This window comes from Helianthus annuus, chromosome 11 (assembly GCF_002127325.2).
Source record: "Helianthus annuus cultivar XRQ/B chromosome 11, HanXRQr2.0-SUNRISE, whole genome shotgun sequence".
In the NCBI taxonomy this organism is placed as follows: domain Eukaryota; kingdom Viridiplantae; phylum Streptophyta; class Magnoliopsida; order Asterales; family Asteraceae; genus Helianthus; species Helianthus annuus.
Window position 1 is genome coordinate 16,377,223 of NC_035443.2, and position 23,748 is coordinate 16,400,970.

Below are 23,748 nucleotides of genomic sequence, written 5' to 3' on the forward strand. Positions count from 1 at the left end.
AACATAAACAGAAACCAAAATTGGTCAAAAAATTATTTGGTTAATATGGTTTTAGTCGGAAGCGAAAACAAGTTTTTTTAGTTAGTTCGGTTTCGTTATTGGTAATGACCAATTAAAAATCATTATCAAATAAACCGAATCGAATAATCCGAATAAATAAAAAACCAAGCTGATGAACCCATAGTCTTACCCTTATAAATTACAAGTTGCTTTATTGATACAACAACAATCGTACCCGATAAATCTCACAAATAGCTTGCTATTAAAATGAAAAATAATCTTATATGACAATAAGTAAACACTATTAATGAATTACAAAAATATAACAAATAATCTCACCAATAGCTTGCTACGGATAGCAAGCTATAATGATATATAATTAATCTTTTATGACAATAAGCAAACACATTAATGAATTACAAAAAATAACAAATAGCATGGTACATATATGGACTGAGTAATAACATCCAAATCAATATATATTATACATGAGTATATATCTACATAATTTTACAAGCAGCATGGGTATTTTCATCACTAAACGCAGCACCCGTCTGGTGTCCGATCAAACCCGAGGACTGGACCGGATTATAAACATAGTGGTCATCATAACCGTGTTTGTAGTAGTTATACGATGACGTAGAAGAAGGTTGTCGGGTGTAGAATGTCACGGAGGGGGCTGGGCCCGAAGCACCATTTTGGTGTTGTTGCTGTTGAGCATGTTGATTAACGTTGTAGTTATGTGTACGGATATCAGGGTTGTAAGGTATGTTCCATATCTCGGCTCGCCGTCCGGTTTTTCTAACCGTTTTTAACACTTTCTTCTCGTCGGCAATTCCTGTGACTGTCACTTTTTGTAAGCCCATGTCTATATCTACGTTCTCCACCCCTGGCATATATTTTCTCATTATAAATACGAGTCTAGAAAGCAGTGGTGGAGCTTGACCAAAAGTTTCGGGGACCCAATCTATATATTATATAAATATTTAGGCAAAATAATTTGTGTGTGGGTGTGGGTGTGTGTGTGTGTGTGTGGGGGGGGGGGGGGGGGATGTATCAACTAAGCTATGCCCCTACTAGTAAGAGAAGTGGGAGGTTCATTTCAGTGGGGGGATTTTAGTGCGAAAAAACCATGAACAAACTTAAATCGTTAAAAGTTTTACAAATGCTTCATATATTTTTAAAATTTTTATACAAATGTGTATGTTATATTACATAAATCGTTAAAAGTTATACACAAATGTGTATGTAATATTACATAAAAGTTCGTTGAATAAATATTTTCTTATGTTTTTTTATACGTAGGTTGTATAAATAAACAAAATTCGTTGAATTAGTTTTTCTTTAGTTTTAAAATAGATGAATAAACATTACATGTCATCAATTTTCTTATATATTTAAAATTTTTAAAATTGAAAAAATGAATTACGTATCTTCTTCTCGCTATTCACACATTAATTTGTCTTCTAAATTGAAGCTTCTACTATCACAAAATATGTAATTTCTTCTAATTATTTGCCCTTTTTTCACAACAATTTGTAAAAAGAAATGTTTTTTTTTTCATCATTCTATATATAACACCTATAACTTTATTATTAAACACATGTAATCTTGTATAACTAAAAACCAAATATCGCATGCTATAACAAAAGTTCCCATGTAAAAAAAAATTAAATTCGCATGTTAAAAAAAAGTCAAAATCGTATGTTAAAAAAAATCGCATGTTGATACTGCATCGCGTACGTTAAGGCAATTTGTACAATAATCAGCCTCTACATGTATATGTGTATGTACCTTTGAGCCTTTGAAGAGCTTTTCGGATCTTGTTCTCGCATCCGGGGCAATCTACATGAACTCGCATTTCTATGATCTATATATGCATGGAACCAAGAATTTTTAATTTCAAGTCGATCGATGTTACAACCATTATTATGAAGGTGGAAATTAAAGAAAACATACATACCGCCATCTTGGATTATGCTATGTTTGATCGATTATATGAACAGATTTGTTATTAGACTTATAAGCTTGAAATGATCTTGATTATATGCTTGCATATATATGTGCATGTGTATGACCCTTGATGTGTGGCACACCGACTTGTTCCTTGTCTTTCGTTTGCAGAAACCTTAATAACGGTTAAAGTGGTTTGAAACTTGATATTCAAGGAATCTTCACCTTTATTTGTTGTAACTTTTAAGTTTATTCCAAAATATGATATAATACCATCCTACGTATTTGAATCTTTCTTATATAGATCGTTCATGTATTAAAGCTACTTAGTGGCTGTTGGTTTAGCTTTTAATGAGATTTTTAATAGTTCAGACCTCTTACTGGTTCAACACTTAATGGTTCAGATTGTTTGTTTCGCCAACAAATGTTTGAATAGTTCAGACATTCTCTGAATAATTAACTATTATACTGAGTCTGAATGGTTAAGACATCTAATTTGAATTAGTCCAACATTTGCCTCTGAACGGTTAAACATTATACTAGCTCTTAATCGTTCAGACCTCTTACTGGTTCAGTATTTAATGATTTAGACCTATTATTGGTTCAGCACTTAACCATTCAGAAGTTGCCAAACACCCAGATGGGCCGTGACTCCTATGTTTTTTTCACCTAACAATGTAAATTTTACCGAAAATTTTAAAAATTTTTTATGTATTGGATCCGACCCTTCTTATATGTTTTTTTCTTTAAAACTTTTGGCCCATCTATTTATAAGTTCAAGATCCGCCACTGGTCATACGTTACACGTCATTTAAAAAATGAAAATTTTCAACGTTTAATTGTCGAATGTAATATTTCAAGCAACTGGCTAACAAGAAGCTAAAACAAGAAATAACTTTACACAGTTCAATCAAGTTTAACTTAACGTCACAACACCTACAAGGAATCTAAAAGAAGATACTTTTACTTCTTAAATTCTAAAGGGAATTCTATACATATCTTATTTCTATGTTAATAATTCAAAGTATACAATGAAATGACTATAAAATACATTACTTTAATCAGTTTTTATATTTTCTAGGTGCGGGAAATAAAAGAGTTAAAACCGTACAATGAAGCTGCACATGAAATAACAAGAGATGTCGTTGAGCGGCGGATCAAACATTTAAACCTCATACCGATTTTATGCCATATTTATTAGGAATGACAATAGGCTGGGCTTGGGCCGGGTATTGGTAATCCCAGATCCGTACCCAGTTGTAATTCTTTGGCCCATACCCGGCCCGTTACCCGTCGGGTATTTTTCGGGTAACTACCCGTCGGGTATCGGGCATACCCACGGGTATCGGGTATACCCGTTAATTTCTTAAAAATACATGTTAGGACAAATATGCAATTTTCACTTTGATGTTCATATAATTTACTATTTTAATGACTATAATAAATGAAAATATGACTAATAACTTACATATCATAATTAGACCACATATATTAAACTAAATTAAAACGATTACTTAATTAAATAATTGTATCAGGACCACCTATTTGCATAAAACATCCACATAATAAGGCTATAGGGTGTGGTCATGACCCTCATGACCACCATGACCCTCCATGTTAGTGCCATGTAACCCATCTCTAATCCATCATCCAAAACCACTTCCCTACGGGTGTGGTCATGACCTAAACCACTAGCCCCTTATTTATTTTAATTTATCTTTGACTAAAGAAAAAAGGAAATGATTTGTTGAAAAATGGAAAGGAGGACCATGGTTGTCATGGTTTAATCCATGCAAACCATGGTGGATCAATCAAGGGGGTGGTGTAGCCTTCCATTCATGTTTCTAGGTGGCAAATCATGTCCCAATAATGATCCCCACACCCTATAGCCTAAAGGGTGATAACTTCCATATCCAATATATATGTTTAAAAATAAGTTATATGTTAACTAAACACTTGCCAAATAAATAGCCACATATGACTATAGAGAAGGTAATAAGTACATTTACTAAGTTTATATATATGGAAATCTATAATTCCGGGTATTATTCGGGTAAATGGGCCGGGTATCGGGCGGGTATCACTAAATCCCATACCCGTACCCGATTTTTTTTCTATTTTTAACCCCGTACCCGGTCCGTATGTTTCGGGTTTCAGGTATACCCGTCTGGCTTGGGCCTTTTTTCCATCCCTAATATTTATACCTTATTTTTGTGATGGAAAGCTAAATCTATTTCGATAGGGGGAGACTTACCCTAATTAATTATGTGCTGGAAAGTCTCCCTATCTATTACTTTTCACTTTATAAAGCCCAAGCTGGGGTCATTAAACTGTTGGAAGCAAAAATGAGAAAATTTATGTTTTCGGGTTCTAACGATCATAACAAAATGAACTGGGTGGCTTGGGAGTGGGTAACATGGCCTAAATCAAGTGGGGGGTTGGGTATCAGTCGTCTCAAAGAAGTTAATGAGGCCCTTCTGATTAAATGGGGATGGAGGTACCGGGTTGAAAACCAAAGCTTATGGAGGAAAGTGATCGATGCTTGTCATGGAAAAATAAATCAGAGATGTTTTCTTCATCTTAGAGGTAATCTGGGGGGGGGGGGGTGTTGGAAAAATATAGTGAATTCGATCTATAAGACTAAAATCAAAGGGATGGTTTAAACCATTTGGTATTGGGTAAGGTAGGGAACGGGGAAGATATTAGGTTTTGGATCGACACATGGGAAGGAGATACTCCTTTTTTGGAAAGATAGCCACATATGTTTGGTTTGGAATTGCTTAAAACTTGCAGGGTAGCAGATAGAATGGAGACGAACAGGGAAAATGGCAGTTTTGCTTGGAATTGGTCTAGACAGCCTTAGTCGGTCGTAGAGCTAAAGGAGTGGCAGGAATGCAGCGAGACCCTTAATACGGTGTCACTCAACAATTCTAAGGATATGTGGGTCTGGATTGAAGATAGCAAAGATGGTTTTTCGGTGAAGGCTGTTAAGAAGGCCTTGATCGCCGAAAGGGGAAATAGTCAGCTTCCTAATTTCGATTGGTGTAAATGGGTGCCTATTAAATGCAACGTTGTGGCTTGGAGGGGTAATTTGGATAGACTTGCTACGAGAGTTAACTTAAGAATTATATCCGTCATGTGCCCTTTTTGCAACGAGTTTGAGGAAACGGTGGAGCATTTTTTTTACGACGTGCCTAGTGGCGATTCGGGTTTGGGCGAATATAAGTGTTTGGTGTAAAATCTCCTCGATTTATATTTTGGAATTCAAAGACATTCTGGATATTCACAATGTTGGTGCACTACATCTGTCGACTTCGTCTTGGATCGAGTCTTACATTGGATTGTATAGATTAGGGCACGATTTACAAGAAAATAGGAAGTGTATGGCTGATTTCGCTCATATGGTCATAGATGGAGATTTCGCTTATGTGTACACATGAGGTTTCGCTCATATGGACATATGTCCCTTGGAGCGAAACCACCATCACTATAAATAGGTGATTAATGAGCTAAATCAACAACACAGCCTTGTATTCCATACTGAAGTGCTGCCGGTGTGAAGAACTGCGTGTAATCGAGTGTTAATCAATACAATTAGCAGTTTTAGTGAAGAATCAGCTGTTTCTACCTTCGTTTCTTGTTATTCCGCACCTGAAACGAAGTAAAACTCCTCTGAACGACTCGTTCGGGTCAGATCGCGATCCTACAAGTGGTATCAGAGCTCAGGAGGAGGAGTTCTGCAGAGATTAGTTGGAATTCATCGAGATTTCTTACTTCTACACCTTCTTTCATCATTTCAGAAAGTTTTACCGGTCAAAATTCGCTCAAAATTTCACAGATCATAGACAATTGGAGATAGACAAACCCTGGAAAGTTTGACACTGAAATTCAGACTAAAAATGGATCAAATTAACATCCGATTAGGTTTCGCTCTTATGGACATCCTGTAATTTCGCTCTTGTGTCACAGTGTTTTGAGGTTTCGCTCGTGAGTAATCATTTGATTTCGCTCCAAAGACATTATTTCTAGAGATTTCGCTCATTTGAACATCAAGGATTTCGCTCTTGTGAATATCAGGGATTTCGCTTTTGTGAACATCAGGGATTTCGCTCTTGTGAACATTGGGGATTTCGCTCTTGTGAACATCAAGGTCATCCAAAACATTAATTTCGCTCATAAGGCAACCCTAAACTCCTGATTTCGCTTATTTGTCACTGAATTTGAAAAACGTGCTAAGTCATCATGGATACCGAGTTCTATAATGCTTTTGCAACATCGTCTGGTCCATCTGCTATTGTTCAAGCCATGAGTATAGAAAACGAGACGGGAACCACCCAAAAGCCCCCGGAATTGATGAGTATCGAAGAATACTACGGGTGGAAAGACAGATTCGAGAACTGGGTTCAGGCTAACCATCTTAGGTCGTGGGAATGTATCTTGAAGAAATACGTGTTGCCTCGAACAGATTTGCAAGTTCTTAAAGAGTTATCAGAATTCAGTGAGCAAGAAAGAAATATGTATAAAGCCGAAAAGATGATGATCAGTCTGCTTCAACAAGCAATCAAAGAAGATATCTTTATCCTGCTACAGCATGACAAGACATCAAAGTCGATTTGGGATGCTCTTCGTATAAAATTTGAGGGTAGTGAAAATATGATAAAGAGCAAAAAGGCATTGCTAAAGAAAGAGTTTGATCTGTTCAGTAAGCTTACCTGGAGAGGATACGAAGAAGCTGATTGAACGTTACTGCCACCTAGTGCGATCAATGTCGATGTTGAGTATTACTAAAGATCGTGAAGAATGGGTAGACAAGCTAGCTTATGCGTTACCGCAGAAAGAGTGGGGAACGTATTTGATGATTCTGAAGAATACGGGTGTTTATGATGGGCTAACTATCTCACAGTTCATTGAAAAGATTGAGAGTCAAGATCTGGAACAACAGAAGATCGCTAGGATGAACAGTCCGAGTGGTCAACAGGACGTAAAAATGTACTACAAAGGCAGTATTCCAGTTCCAGAAACTGAGAGAAGTCCTAAAATCCAGACTGCGTTTAGTGCTGGGGATTCATCAGAAAAAGCTGATCAAAGTTCTAACAAAAGCAGCAGTGGATTCTCATCATTTCCTAGTGTCAATCCTAAAGAGTCAAATACAAGCTTTCAGTCTCAGAGCACAAAGACAGGAAATGGTTATGTGATTCAATGCAACATCGCTCTAAATCTTCCAGAAGGTCAAAGTTTTTCAGAAGACACTGCTAAAGACCACATGGCTCTACTTGGTTCTGTATTATCTTATGAGGGTCTAGTGGCTGGTCGGATTGGAAATCCTATGCTTACAAAGGAGGATTACGATCAGATAGACGCCGAAGAGATGGAACTGATGGATATCAAATGTTGTCTTGCTAGTGTTCTTAGACGTTCTGAAAAGTTCAAAATGATTACCGGGAGAAATGACTTTCTTGATGCTCATGTATCTACTTTAGGTTTTGATAAATCTAAAGTTACTTGTTTTCGATGCAGGGAGAAAGGCCATTTCAAACGGGAATGCAAGAACAGGGAAGCTAGTGGCGCTCAGAATCCGTTCGGAGAAGACGACTACTACAGGAAAGCCATTTATCTGCAGGTTGGTCAATCACAAGACTCACAGACGGCTCATGGTAGAAAGATTGAGGATTCAAAGAGAGCGTGTTTGGTAGATTCAACTGGAACAACTACATATCACCTGAAAGCAAAGCATGTATAGTCGATCAAGATGATGAAAGACTACCTGAAGGCTTCAGCTGGGATATGTTCGTTGACGAAAAAGGAGAATACAAAGCTTTCATTGCTAAGATTGTCAAAGAACTAGACATGTTTGCCACGTGGATGAAGTCTATTGGTGTGACTGTGAAAAGTGTGGATGAAGAGTCTGTTGTTTCTGATGAAAGTTCATTAAGTGCTGATGAAAACTCACAAAGTTCAGATGAGAGTATACAAAACGATGTTAGTTCAGAAAAGGAAGTCGTTTTTGATCAAACACCGTCTGATTCTGGCTTATCAGATGCTGATTCTAAAAAATCTATACAGTTTGATCAGTCACCAGTTGATAGCAGTAGTGATGATGAAGAAGAAAAACATATCAATATTGCTAAAACTCATCTTTCTCCTGAAAGTTTTCATTTCTATTTTGCAGATCGCATGGAGAAACTGAAGGAAAAACGAGTGCTAAAGAACAACAACAAATGAAAACTGAAGATGTTGTTCAGAATGTGAATGTTGAAAAAGTTGCTGAAGATGAGAAAGTGATTGAAACTAAGCAAGTGAAAGAAGTAGAAAAAGTGATTGAAGTGGTGAAAACAATCGAAATTGAAAAGATTGTTGAAGTCGTCAAGCCTTGCACGAAGTGTTTGGAAGCATGCAAGGAATGTGCAGCAAAAGATGATATAATTGCTGAGTACGAGAAGAAGAAGGAGCAGTTGCTGTTCAATCTCAACTATGTGAAAGAATCTTATGATGTCTTGAACAAAACAGTAACTGGTCTCCAAAAGACGAATTCAGAAAGAGAACAAGCACTAACAATGATGAATGCTGTGATGATGTCAAAGCAGAAAGCTATAAACTTTTACATCAAAGAGAGTGCTAAGTGGTAGGGGTGTTCAGAAGAAAACCGTAACCAAATAAAAACCGTAAACCGAACCGTAACCGTAATCAAATAAACCGTCCCGAATAACGAATTCGGTTTTTGGTTTGGTTTCTAACCGAAACCGAATTGTAAATATGGTTTTTGGTTCGGTTTATGGATCCACATTTTATTTTATTTGGTTTATTCGGTTTATTTGGATAACCGAATAAACCATTTAACTTAATTATTAAATACAATTAATAATATTTTATAAATCATATACAATTTATTAGCCCAAAATAGTTATTTTTTTATGTAGTTCAAAATACCATATGTAAATCTAAAAGACCAACTAAAACCACTCTTTAATCTTTCAATAGTTTCTTTGATCTATCTTTTGAAACTTTAACTTTGTGGTTGTGTCTACTACTATTTTATGGATGTGTGTTTGTTTTATCTCACAATGAAACTTTCTTGTATTCATATATTGTTAGGTGTAAATTAGTTGTGATGTTCGGAAGTTGGAATACAAACATAAATATAAATTAGGAAAAATAGTACTTTTACAATTTGGTTAGATTTGGTTTATTTGGTTTCTAACCGAAACCAAACCGAATTGAATTTGGTTTGGTTTGGATCGGTTTGCATATTCGTTATTTGGTTTGGTTTGGTTTTTGGTTTGGGGTACAAATTTTTGAAAACCAAATAAACCGAACCGAATAAACCATAAACCGAACCGATGAACACCCCTACTAAGTGAAAGCAAGAGTTAGAGACAGAAAGGATCGAGAATGAGAGAATTAGACGTTTATTGCAAAGTTATTCTAGTTCTGATTATCTCATTGATCGAATTTACCCAACTGTTGCAGGTATGGAAGCTTTTCAAGATGAGAAGCCAAAGAAGAAGAAAGATTGTGGTAAGAAACCGACTATTAACAAGTGTCCGCCTCCAATTTGGGAAGGGTACTCTCCTAGAAAACCAAACAAGGAGCAACTTGAAAAAGCAGTCAATATAAAGCTAAAAACCGACACAACTGACGTTTTACCAGATAACATTGATGTCACGTTTACCTCGTCCGATACTGATCATGAGTCTGAGTTAATAAAAAAGGTGGTCGATCAGGTGTTGAATACTGAGGAGGAATTCGAGTCAAAGTCTGAGTCTGGAGGGTCAAATTCGTCAGTCAACAGTCCAAAGTCGTCGGTTAAAAGGTCTTATAGTAAAGAATTTTTTTTTATCAAAAGCATATTTGGATGATGAAACATTTGAAATCGCATACACTTTAAATGATTCGGACAAATTATATTCTGACAAACAGTTTCCAATAAGAAGTGTTCGTTTTGACGTGATCAAAAAGGTTTTCAAAATGACAGAAATTAATATTTCTGAAATAAAAGATTTAAATCTTATTGGAAAACCTAAAAAATACACTTCAAGAGTTCAACAACGTTTAAAAAAGAAAAAGGGTTACAATTCTGGTTCTGGTTTTCAAAAGAAACCTAACCAAAATCGTAGTTACAAAAAGAAAGGTTTAGGATTTATCCCACCAGAAAATCATAAAAATATTAAAAATTCTAAAACAAAAACAGAATTTGTTTCAGGTGGAAGCTCAGAAGAGGAACGGAAGAAACCATTCTGGAGATAGACAAATCAAGAGTTTCTTGCTGAGAAGAAAAGGAATGGATCTGAAGTGTCTCATTCAAAGGAAACTCGAACTTGTTACAAATGCAATGAAGCTGGTCACATTGCATGGAACTGTCCAAAGAATGATAAGAAAAAACAGGGAGTTTCTGAGAAACTTAAAGAAAAAGTTGTTGATGTTAAACCAAATTCAACTTATGAGATTGGTGAGTGTTCGAAAAGAAATTTTTATAAAAAGAAAGAGAATGACAACTAAGTATGGGTTGTTAAGAAGGTTGAAGAGAATGTCAGCGATGAATCTGGTTCCACAAAGCCAGAGGAGCCACAAGGTGAGGTGAAAATTTCAGTGAATGATGAAGAGTTATCACTGAAATTTGAAGAAGTTAAAAAGAAAGTTGGAAATGTTGAAATCTCGAATCAGTTTTACAACGAGAAAACTAAGATTGATGTCTAGAAAACATTCAAAGGGAATGTAAAGAAAATTTTTGGGAAAAATGCTGAATGGGAAAGCAAAGGGGGTTAAAGATTTTTACGCAACTAAAAAGGCAACTTCCAACCCTACTATGCAAGAATTGAAAGCCATCAAGTCTGAAAAGACTTGGATGGAAGTTTGTTTCCCTTGAAGTCTTAGGACTATGCCGGAGATCCCAAGTTTGTAATTGTGGATCAGGAATCGGCATCATTCATGTTTTTAATGACTTTGTATGAAAGTTTTTGATAAGCATTTGGATGTTACAAGTAAAGGACTACGCCGGAGCTTCCAGGTTGGTAATTGAGAAGCAGGAATTGGCATCTTTGTGACTAATCTTACAGGTGGTAAAGAGGTTTATGTAGATGTCTCATTCCTACAAATGGTATTTGTTGGTTATATTTACAAATGGTTATTCTTTACAAGTGGTACAGAGGTTGCTTAACTGCAAATGGTAAATCAGGGACATTAAGTTGTACTTGATTTAGTACATCTGTGATTGATAAACAATATGATGAACCATAACCCCGAATCTGGTGCTAACCTACAAGTGGTAAAAACAAACTCATTTTCCGGAAAAATCATTTTGATTAAAACAAACTTAAGTGTTTTGAAATCTAAATGAGAAAATGGTTTGTTGAAAGGGGGAGTTCAGATTGTTTATGCCTGAGTGGATGGAGATTTGATGTGATCCAATGTCGGTTGTCAAGTTTCTGTATAGTTTTATGTTTTCAAGTGGGTCAAGAGTTTAGTTGTTTTCAATTTTTCGTTAATGTGTTTGCCTTTTAGGGGGAGTAGATATTTCAGAAAATCCAAAAACATTAGAAAATTTGAAAAAGACAAAAACATGATAAAGCCAAAAATGAGTTTTGTTGTGAAAAAGAGGAAATGATAGTACATCAGTAGACTGTCACAACATGCTAAAGATTTGTAAAGATGAAGTGTGATAAACAATCTCACTGTGGATATGTAAGTTTTTTCACACACTTAGTAAATTGTGACGAGATATAAACATAAAATTTCAAACTTGCTTGTTCTGTGGGTTAACAACTTCTTGGATATATAGGTAACCCCTGAAATCTTGTTTGAAAGGTCCCTTATTCTGAGATACTAGGTCTTTATGCTCAGTGATATCTGGGGTATTATCCCGGGACTTCTGCTGTATGGAAGTACTGACCTAGTCCCTGGATAATGCTTTCCACAAAAGCTTGAAACATAGCTTCGCCCTCAGCATGCTGATGAAACAATAAAATTGATAGTCGCTGCTGTTGAAATCAAAAAGATCCTCTAAAGGGGACACACCAAAAGTTGAAGCCGTCATCTCTCTGCGTATACGGAAGTATCGACCTGAGCTCTCACGGCCCTCGCATCTAACCCCTGACAGATATCATCTGTGGTATACTCACCTGTAAGATTGAATATTGGGATCTGGATACGGGAGTATATTCAAGTTGTGGGACACACGAATAAGTTAGTATCTAAAACATTAATATCGTATCTCGGATCAATTGAACTTTGTGTGAAAATTTAAGTGGACCAATATACTGACAATCTAGGTGAATTGTTTAGAGCATAAAATGAAATAAGCTTAACGGTGTTAGTGACATGTCTCATAAACTGATATGATCCTCTTACACGAACTCACAAAAATACTGTTTGTAAATATTTCATTTCTGCATTTTCTTGTTTTCTTCAAGTAATGTTAGTTACTTTCTTTCTTTCAGAAAATCCAAAAAGATTTTGTGTGTGTTTTAGCATAAACTTTTGAAAAAGTCAAAAAGATTTTCGACAACTGATGTTGGAAAGCTGATTTTCAAAATTCCGAGTGCTAAACATGATGACATTGTTGTGAGGGGGAGTGTGCTTTGAATATCTAAATGTGTTTTTAAATCAACAAGTGGTTCATCATATGTATATGATCTGAGGGAGAGTTGTTGTTAATGCATATGCTTATGAGAGAGAATCGTCTGATTATTTCAAGAGTGTTGGTGCATTCAAATTGTTATATATAGAAAAATTATTTCTGGGTTAAGAATGTGCAGGTTAAGTTGAGCCAGGTTAATTCAATCCTGAGACCTAAGCTGAGCGAGTGCCAGGTTTCGGATTCTGTGGACAAAGTCAAAGCCAGGCATCAATATTGAACTTGTGAAAGCCAGACAATGATCCTGAAGCAGATGTTGCTGAAGAACAAAGGAATACCAGCAAATCGAGAAGCAGAGTCTGTTGATGAAGATAGAGAGAGAGAAAAGCCTAGAGACTGATCAAGACTGAAGAGGTGAAGACACAACATTGTCGTGACTCGATAGTCGACTCGTCAACATCTGAGGGGGAGTCTGTTGGTGCACTACATCTGTCGACTTCGTCTTGGATCGAGTCTTACATTGGATTGTATAGATTAGGGCACGATTTACGAGAAAATAGGAAGTGTATGGCTGATTTCGCTCATATGGTCATAGATGGAGATTTCGCTTATGTGTACACATGAGGTTTCGCTCATATCGACATATGTCCCTTGGAGCGAAACCACCATCACTATAAATAGGTGATCAATAAGCTAAATCAACAACACAACCTTTTATTCCATACCGAAGTACTGCCGGTGTGAAGAACTGCGTGTAATCGAGTGTTAATCAATACAATTTGCAGTTTTAGTGAAGAATCAGCTGTTTCTACCTTCGTTTCTTGTTATTCCGCACCTGAAACGAAGTAAAACTCCTCTGAATGACTCGTTCGGGTCAGATCGCCGATCCTACACACAATTATTCTCAAGTTGGAAAGAAGGCAAAGAATATTATCTAAGGGTCGGTGATTATTTCATGTTGGAGCATTTGGAAAGGAAGGAACGAGGTGTTCTTCAACCAAATCAGTCGTAGCCTGCAGGAGATTGTGAGGGAGATTAAATCGAGAAGTTATGTTTGGTTTAAAAATAGAACGCCTTGTAACTATATTAGCTGGGGTGATTGGTGTAAATATCCTATGTATATGTTGTAATTGTTTTTTTCTTGCCCTTTGTCCGTTTGGGTCGGGGGTGTGTGTTGTTTGGCCTTTTGCCCATTTGGGTCGAAGGTGTTTTTTAATGAAGTTCTCTTTTCAAAAAAAAAAAAAAATTATTTATACCTTATTTTTGTGAACCTAATTTAGTTTAAATAAAAAAAATTCATTTATTAATCAAATAAAAGCAAGGGGTCTTTCTTGGGTTGGGTACATTAAAAGATTTTAACAAGTCTCTTAATCAAATGGGTTTCAAGATTTAAGGCGGAGAATAAAAGGTTATGGAGTCGTGTGGTTGCAACCCTACATCATTTTCCCTAGAAATCATCTGATTCAAGTAAATGAATTAATTAAGGGTACACTCGAGGATGGGGTTGATCCGGTTCTGGCTCGATAACTGGATTGGGGATTGCATCCTAAAAAAATAAATTTCTAGTGATTTTCAGGTTGGAGAAATCAAAGGATGCAAAGTCGGAGACAGATGACGTTGGGTCGGGACGACACCATCGGGACAGTGGAACTGGTATCACTCGTTGTTATTGACGGGGGAAGTGAGCGAGTTCCAATCCTTGCTCTCTCTCGTTTCCCAAGTTGGAAAACAAGACCGCAAGGATTCATGGACATGGCTAGGAAATCAGGATGGGGTATTCTCGGTGCATTCATTATGCAAGATATTAGCTTCAAAGGTGTCTACAACTCAAGGATACATATTTGAATGGAATAACTGGGTGCCACAGAAGGTCAACATATTCAGATGGAAAGCGCCTCTAGATAGAATCCCCACAAAGGTCTCCTTAGCCAAAAGGGTAATTATGATGTCTACCAGTGTCTGCCCACTATGTGCCTTGACCGAGGAATCTACCGATCACCTGTTTACTGGGTGCTATGTTGCGGCTATTGTGTGGCAAGATATCACAAATTGGTGCTCCATTCCTCCTATATTTGGATTCTACTTTTCGGATCTGCTTAACACACATGAAAGAGTACCTGGTCGGCTATAATGAAGAATGTTATTCAAGCTCTAGTTCTGATATCCTGTTGGGCTATTTAGAAGTTGAGGTATGAAGTGGTCTTCTCCTCTAAATAGGTTGCCATTCCCAATCTAGTGGACGAGATCAAGATGTATGGGTTCTTAGAGCATTCACATCCAAATAATCAAATTGTGTGTGTGGTATTTTTAAAATATGAAAAGTAAAAAAGTGGTTGTGAGTGGAGGAGAGAGAAAATGTTACTGTTCATCTGTATATTTGGGGGGACACTGTTCACCCCCTATAATTTTTTTAATATATTTTGAAAGTGGTTGTGAGTGAAGGAGAGAGAAAAGGTAATGATAAAGGTATAAAAAATATTATTTAATTGAAAAGGAGAGATAAAATGTAGTGTTTTTAGTGTAATTTAGGGTGAAAATATGGTGGAATGGATGTGAATGCTCTCATGGGTGAAAAATAGGTCGAAGTTAGATATTATAGAATGGTCTCATTGGTTGTCATTTAATTTCTAATATCTTGTATGTAATTTCCCTCTATTGTATATTCTTTGCTTGATAGAATTTTGCCTTAAAAAAATCATTTATTAACAATAATAAATGTCATTTACTAGATCACATATACTTATGTGAAATTGATGAAATAATAAATGGAGTATATAAACTAATAATGATCATCAACTTAGTATTTGGCCATTTAATGTAGGGTGTATTCAATCAGCATGCCAACAAATTATAAAAGATGGTCTATAGAACTAAAGCTAAAACAAACAAAAAGAAAATGGGCTGCCATGATGGAACTAGGTGGAGGGGGCGTTTTCCTAGCAACTCACATGGACTAATATCATTATTCAATAGGAATGTGTCACCTAATTTAACTCAATACAACCCAAATAAGAAGGGACACTCTCTGAGCTTAACCAACTACTCAAACATTTTTTTAACTACGTCTCAGCTAGTAATAATAGACTGTTTTGCTGGGTAAAATTGATGATAAGCTTTAAAATTGGGGCTGTACCCAACAACGATGTACTAAACTGAGTTTGCATCCAACTTTATCCTAAGCTGTTTTGGTTTAAGAGTATAAGCAACACACCCAAAAAATTATGTAAATGACTTACAGATGGCTTGTGATCATACCATACTTCCTACGTGATTTTCTCTTGGACCGTTATAGTGGGTGTAACATTGAGCATGTTGACATCAGTAGCGGCAACCTCGACCTGGGATTCATTGCTCAAGTTCTTTAACTGTAATATACACTTTGCCATCTCTTGGACAATGCTATTTATCCTCCCTGCCACTTGATTTTGCTCCATAGTATAAGGTCCCGTTAGCTCAAGATGGAGTCCAAGCGTTTCATAGAAAATAGAAAGTTTCTTAGAAAGAAATTCTTCACCTCTATTTGTACGAAGATCCATTACACGTTTTCCTTATTCAAGTTCCACTCTTGCTTTAAAAGCTTTAAATTTCTCAAAGCTTTCACTTTTGTTGTGCAAGAAATACACCCACTCATACATGAATAACTATGTAGCACGGGGACTCCATTTATGTGGCCGTACCCGTCTCGGGTACTTGTCGAGGACGGAAACACCATGGGTACTCGTTGGGGACGTTTCCTAAACTTTTCCAATGTCGGGGACGTATCTTGTAGAAGTATCCAGCCCGTTTCCATTTATTATTAGGGTTTTTACCCTTTCAAATTCCACAACCGGCCATTAAATAAATAGACCTATCATATTCGGCTTCTCTAATCTCTAAACTCTCAAGTCTCATCATCTCTAATTCTCTATCGATTGCTGATCTCTCACTAGATGAACCGGAATTTGAAAATGATTTGATTATTGATATTTAATTACCTTTGGAAGATGTAGTATTTTTGGAATTTGTTTAATGTATTTTTTTTTTATATTTTTTATTGCCGTACCCGTATCTTGGAATTTTGAGTTTTGTAGTTCCTCGTTCCCGTATCGTCCCCGTACCCGTACCCGTTCCAGTGCTACTTAGATGAATAATCATTCGTTAATAAAACGAAATAACTTCTTAGGAAGCTGTTTTGGTTTGAGAATATAAGCAACACACCCAAAAATTTGTAAATGACTTACAGATGGCTTGTGATCATACCAAACTTCATACGGGGTTTTTTGGGGCGATATAGTGGGTGGAACATTGAGAATGTAGACATCAGTAGCGACAGCCTCAGTCGGGATTCATTCCCTAGGTTCTTTAATTGACCACATTACCTGAACTATTGTTAATTATAGCACACGAGTCATCATCACATATAAGCTTTTACTCAGCTTGCATCAGTTAAGCAACAATGAGTAGGTTATACCCGATTGCTAAAGCAAACTAACTTCAAGTGTTCAGTGTTCATCCCCTGCTATCTTAATTCTTTGTTTCCCTTTAACTTAAATTTACTTGGGTTAATTGCATATGTCCTCTTGAAAACACTTTTCATTGCATATTTACCCAAACCTAAACAAATATTGCATATTTCCCCTTTTTTACTACATTTACTAATTTGCCATTATCAAAATAAAAAAAAGAAATCTTTTATCAGGGAAATTAGGTAAACATGACTGATTGGTTTCTTCCCTCTCAAGATCTCTTTGCCTACGTTTCACTGTCGGAATGGAGAAAAATAGATTGTATAGGGGCTTGTGTGTAAAATGGTGTCCTATATAAACACCACTCTTGTAACCCTAATTTCTTGAACAATTCAATCTCAATACAATTCAATCCCAATCACTGTGTTTGTTCTATACTAGACAACATGGTGTCAGAGCAGTGTTTCTGATTCTAGAAAACGTTGCTCATCATCTACAATCAACCTTAGCCAATCCAACCTCAAACCAGAACAAAACCTGAAAACCAAATCAAAATCAAAAGCCGAAAAAACGAACCTGTCCACATCAAAAACAACAGTAGCAGACGCCGACATCAACAATCGCCGCGTTCATCTTGTCAACAAACCGGCCGCTCGTCTCCGCCGCCAACAACCTCTGCTACCGACTGTCTTCTCTTCGTCACCATCACAAACCCTTCCGTTTTTTTTCCTTTTCGCAAACTGAAACTAGCCGCCAGAGAAAGTAACGTCGGATGAAAACCTGGTGTTTATAAACCCTAGAAATAGTTCGAGTACATCATAAATCCGCTGTGAACGCCGTTCAAAAAATAGATCCGCTGTGAATCGACCGGATCTGATGTTTTTTTTTGGGGGGGGGGGGGGGGGGGGGGAACTAGGTTTGTGAGGGTTTGCTTTAAGAGACAGACGTATGTGTGAGGGTTTCTTGAAGTTTGAGAAACATATTATAAAACCACTACAAGTTGAAGTTTGACTAGCGGATTTGTTTTTTGACAAACTCATTCTTGAAGTTTGAGAAACATATTATAAAACCACTACAAGTTGAAGTTTGACTAGCGGATTTGTCTTTTTTGACAAACTAAAATCTTGAACGCGAGTTCAAGTTGCTGGTGTATTTGATAAATACGCCGGTAAGATACCATGTTTGGGCGGTTTCAGTGTATCCGGCGATTTTAAATCTTGAACGCGAGTTCAAGTCACTGGTGAATTTTGATAAATTCGCTGCGTGAGATAACTTTACCACCTAGCGGAGTTATTCCGGGCTTCATTTCTGGTGCGGGTGTTCGGCATAATTGATTGATTATTAAATACACTCGGTTGTTTATTGTCCCAAAAAAATAAAAGGGAAAAAATAAAAATGGAAATAAATCATAGCAAGAACGGTGCTTGGATTTTCGATTCTGGTGCCACCGACACCATGACGTTTGAACCATCAGACATACGATCAATGTCCAATCCTCAAAAAACTCAAATCCATAATGCGAACAATGGAATGATGCAAGTGAGAGGAGGAGGAACAATTGAAATTTCACCAACTATGAAATTATCAAATTGTCTTTATGTTCCATCATTATCGCACAAACTGCTCTCAATTAGCCATATTACCAAAGAGCTAAATTGCACAGTACTAATGCATCCTACTTTCTGTCTTCTACAGGATATCAGGACGGGTATGATTATTGGACGTGGTACTGAGCGGCAAGGGTTATACTATGTGGATGAAGTGGCTCAACAGGGTACTGTGATGTTGGCACATGGAACCGAAAACCGGGAAGCCTGGCTATGGCATAGACGTTTGGGACACCCATCCGTTGGCTATTCGCACCTTTTGTTCCAACAACTCTTTCCTTCAAATGGGAAAATAGACTGTGAAACCTGTTTTCGTGCTAAAAGCCATCGACAACCATTTAAACCTAGTAATACGAAAGTTGCTTCACCGTTTTCACTAATCCACTCTGATGTGTGGGGTCCTGCTCCTGTGATGGGGGGACAGGGTCTTCGGTACTTTATACTATTCGTGGATGATTGCACTCGCATGACATGGGTATATTTTTTAAAAAACAAAGCTGAAGTTTCCGAGAAATTTGTCACGTTTCATGCTATGATCCAAACTCAATTCCAAACTCAAATTCAAATCCTTCGATTCGACAATGGGGGGAATTTGTCAATACATCTATGAAACAATTCTTTAAAACCAAAGGATTAATTCATCAAACATCTTGTGCTCATACCCCCGAACAAAACGGTGTTTCCGAACGGAAAAATCGTATTATTCTTGAAATGACTCCAGCCCTTCTAATTGAATCTCAGGTCCCCAAATCTTTCTGGCCGGAGGCTGTTGCAACCTCCGTGTATCTCCTAAATCGGCTTCCAACCAAAGCTCTTAAGTTTAAGACTCCCTTAGATTGTCTGTCTAAGTCCGCTAGTATTCCCCACCCTCTTACACTTGAACCTCGAATCTTTGGGTGTACAGCATTCGTCCACATACCCAAAACCAACCGAAACAAGCTTAGCCCATGTGCCGAGAAATGTGTATTTGTCGGCTATGGGATTGATCAAATAGGGTACCGATGCTATAATCCAACAACTCGTCAAATGTTCACCACAATGAATGTTGACTTTCTTGAAACAAAATACTTTTATACTACCCAACTCAGTGGTCAGGGGGAGAATGACAGTATAGACACTCTGAGTTGGTTAACCCAATTTCCCTCATTTGAAGAAGTAACAACAGAAAACACCCATCACAGTGCTTCGAGTCCTTCAAACACAGCCGTACAATCGGAGGAGCACAGTACCACTGAAGATAGTCCATCCAACATGATACCTGAGGTAAGAAATAATGAGAACTCTGAGTTTACTATGTCTTGTGACTTTGAGACAGCAGGGGAACATACAGAACCCACAACAACCGAACCTACAGAACATGTTGAACCGAATGTTGAACATGTTGAACCAGTTGTTGAAGAGGTTGAACCAGTTACTGAACATGTTGAACTAGGTGCAGCAGAGACAACCGGGAGATATGCTATCCCCCCAAGAGAAAATAGAGGAGTTCCTCCTAAGAGATACTCTCCAGAAAAGGTGACTCCAAGGTCTAGGTATCCTGTGGTGAACATTGCCACTGGAAATTTGTCTAAGGAAGCTAAAGCATTTACCGCTGCCGTGTGCTCTGAACAAATGCCATCTACAACACAGGAAGCTTTGAGTTCTGAAGAATGGAAAAAGGCAATGGAGACCGAAATGGAAGCACTCAAGAAGAATAACACGTGGGAGAAATGCACCCTCCCACCAGGAAAGAAACCAGTGGGATGTCGGTGGGTGTTTTCAGTCAAACACAGACCTGATGGAACAATTGAACGATACAAAGCTCGGCTGGTTGCAAAAGGTTACACTCAGACTTATGGAATCGATTACTCTGAAACCTTCTCCCCAGTAGCCAAAATTGATACAATCAGAGTCCTGTTTTCTATAGCTGCCAATAAAGGTTGGCCTCTTCATCAATTTGACGTAAAAATGCCTTTCTTCACGGGGAACTAAACGAGGAGGTCTATATGGACGCTCCACCAGGATTCAATGAGAATTTCAAGGCTGGAGAAACATGTCGGTTGAAGAAATCTTTATATGGGCTTAAACAGTCTCCTAGAGCTTGGTTTGGGAGGTTTACCCTTGCAATGAAAAAATATGGCTTCAAACAAAGAAACTCAGATCATACCCTATTTTTGAAACGTAGGGGCAGTCTCGTGACCTGCTTAATTATCTATGTTGATGACATGATTCTCACGGGAAACGATGAAGAGGAAATGTCAATGTTAAGAGATAAATTGTTTTCGGAATTCGAGATGAAAGACCTGGGAAGATTGAAGTACTTTCTTGGAATTGAAGTTCTGAGATCTAAACAAGGGATTTTTATCTGTCAAAGGAAATATGTCCTTGATCTGCTAGCTGAAACCGGAATGATTGAGTGCAGACCGGCGGACACCCCAATGATGGTCAATCATGGCTTACACATGGAAGATGGAGCAGATCTAGCAGATAAGGAGAGATATCAACGAATGGTGGGAAAACCGATATACCTCTCCCACACTCGTCCAGATATAGCTTATGCAGTAGGAGTGGTGAGTCACTTTATGCACCAACCCCAAGCGAGTCATATGGAAGCAGTATTAAGAATCATCAGGTATCTCAAGGGAACGGCAGGTTATGGTATTTTGTTTAAATCAAATGGGCACTTAGAAATCCAAGCTTATACAGACGCCGACTGGGCAGGAGATAAAGGAACGAGAAGGTCAACCTCGGGATACTTCACCATGGTTGGAGGAAATCTAGTTACCTGGAGAAGTAAAAAACAAAAGGTAGTCGCCCTGTCTAGTGCAGAAGCTGAATTCCGAGGGGTTGCTCGTGGCTTAGCAGAGGTTCTGTGGGTTCGCAAGCTCCTAACTGAGATTGGCTTTCTTCCAACTACAGCAACCAAAATCATGTGCGACAATAAAGCTGCTATACAGATCTCAGAAAATCCAGTCCAACATGATCGAACAAAACATGTGGAGGTAGATCGACACTTCATCAAGGAGAAGTTAGAGGAAGGCATCATAGAGCTCCCGTATATAGCATCAAAAGATCAACTCGCAGATATTCTCACAAAGGCAGTCAATGGAAACGCGTTTAGTAGCTGTTTGAGCAAGTTGGGTATTGGTGACCGCACTACTCAACTTGAGGGGGAGTGTCGGAAAGGAGAAAAATAGATTGTATAGGGGCTTGTGTGCAAAGTGGTGTCCTATATAAACACCACTCTTGTAACCCTAATTTCTTGAACAATTCAATCTCAATACAATTCAATCCCAATCACTGTGTTTGTTCTATACTAGACAACATTCACTACGGGGTCGGGACACTACATGACGGTGCGATGTTTCAGTGTCCATGCCGGTGTCTCTCTTCCAGCCGGCGAAGTTTCAGTTCCGTGCCGTTGTCTCTCCCACGGTGGCGGCTCCGACGCTGTTTCAGTTCGACGCCGGTGTTTCTCCCAGCCAGTGGCGGTGTCATCGACGTTTCTGTTTCTACCCCGGTGTCTTTCTTAGTCGGCGACGTTTCAGTTCCAGTGTCTCTCTTCGCCGTCAACTAGTTGTTCCATGTTACAGTTAATTATTTGTTGTTTTGTTCAATCTTTTACATTTGATTGTAGATTGTTTGTTTAGTTTTGAATAACAATGTGAATCAGATTTTGAATACAAAACAATCCACTGGTAAATTGTGATGCATATGCAGGTAGTAACTATACAAAACAAAACGATTGATTAAATAGATAATTTTGTAATCATAATGCATATGCAGTTAGTAACAAATATAGAGGGTTATGGGACTAATAACTTGCAAATTGGAAAGTATTGTTGGAAATTTGATGAAAATAGCATTTTTCATATGGGGGATTGTTGGAAAAATAGGTGAAAATAGTATTTTTCACAAATATAGGAAGATGATTTTTTTTTTCTATTTTGGACTAGAAATAAATATAATAAAATGAGCGGGTTTTATATAATTATTTGTGGGTTTGTGTTCTATGTTGCAAGAGCTTCGCAACAAACTAAACCACATCCAAAACGGAGCTAAGATGAATGAGATATCGATGCTCAAAGTTGGGTGTTTGAAACATTGAATGCTGAAACAAAAGGGAAAGTAACACCTTGTCCCACATCGGAGGAGAGATGGAACTTAAATGGGTATTTAAGGTGGAACTCTCCATCCTTATTGTTTCACGGAAGCACACACTAGTGTCCTCGCGAAGGGTGCGGAGCACCCTAACTCGCACACGCTCGCGCGCGTGGCGTGGGCGATGAGGCGCAATATGGCGCTTTGATGGCGCACTTTGCACTTCGCATCGCCGCTTGAGAGCCGCCTTTGTATTTTTGAGCGCGTGCGCGTGGTGGAACACAAGGGTTGAAGGACCAAGTGGTAGGTGATGCGGCGCATGACGTGGCAGTCATGCGCATGCGCGCACGAGTACACATGGCACGGAGGCGCGCGGTTGCGCATGGTGCTTGGGTCCTGATGTGTCGTGCGTGGCGCACCAGAGTGAGCCAATACGGCGCGATTGTGTGGCGCACTCGTATGGGTTCACAGGTGACGTGGCGCACGCGCGCATGGATTTGAGCCAGTGTGGCGCATGCACGCATGGCAGTGAGCCAAGAGGACGCATCGCGCATGGCGTGCAGACCTGGGCGCGCGCGCACGCGCTCGTAGAAGCTTTCAGCATTGAATGACAGTGCTGTTTCAGTCCAGCTTCGTAACTGACGAGTTCATAGGCTTTGACGGAGAATTAAATGACGTATTAAATTGCATTGAAGACGTTTAATGCAATTTAAACCTCTCTTTAATTCGTTTTTGACTGTTTCAACCTAGGAGCTGTATAAATACAGCTCCATACTCATTGCAGAGATACACTAGCAAGATAACAGCAATCACAACTTTCTCTCTAGAATTTCTGATCCTTTACTTGCAGCTTTCAAGGTAACCTTCGGGTTGTAGGCTTTCTCCGGCAGTACGCTGCTCCGGCTGTTGTACCCTGGGAAACAAAACGAGTACTCTTGGGAGACTCGGAATTTGTTTTAAGGGAAGCGTGTAGACACGTGCCTCAGCCATTCTTCTTCAACCCCATTCTTGTATTTTGTTTTTATTTCAGTTGTAATCGTATTGTAATTTTGCTTTCTTCATTTTTGTATTGTAATCAGTAAATGAAATTTGT

The 23,748-nt window shown here is 38.1% G+C and overlaps 1 protein-coding gene across 5 annotated transcripts; it reads right to left on the reverse strand.

The window, feature by feature from the left end:
* Positions 1-323: 323 nt before the first annotated feature.
* Positions 324-18,053, reverse strand: LOC110889784 (heavy metal-associated isoprenylated plant protein 28). Of its 5 annotated transcripts, none has more exons than XM_035979623.1 (4): positions 17,545-18,053; positions 16,744-16,881; positions 1,795-1,870; positions 324-889 (listed from the first exon to the last, which is right to left on the reverse strand). In XM_035979623.1, the coding sequence occupies exons 3-4, from the start codon at positions 1,859-1,861 to the stop codon at positions 501-503; spliced, it is 456 nt and encodes a 151-aa protein (XP_035835516.1). In that variant the 5' UTR covers positions 1,862-1,870; positions 16,744-16,881; positions 17,545-18,053; the 3' UTR covers positions 324-500. The 5 variants fall into 5 exon arrangements, with proteins under 5 accessions (XP_035835516.1, XP_035835515.1, XP_021993041.1 ...); XM_035979622.1 differs by having other exon boundaries at positions 16,744-16,886; positions 17,545-18,052; XM_022137349.2 differs by lacking the exon at positions 16,744-16,881 and having other exon boundaries at positions 17,545-18,044.
* Between the last annotated feature and the right edge of the window lie 5,695 nt (positions 18,054-23,748).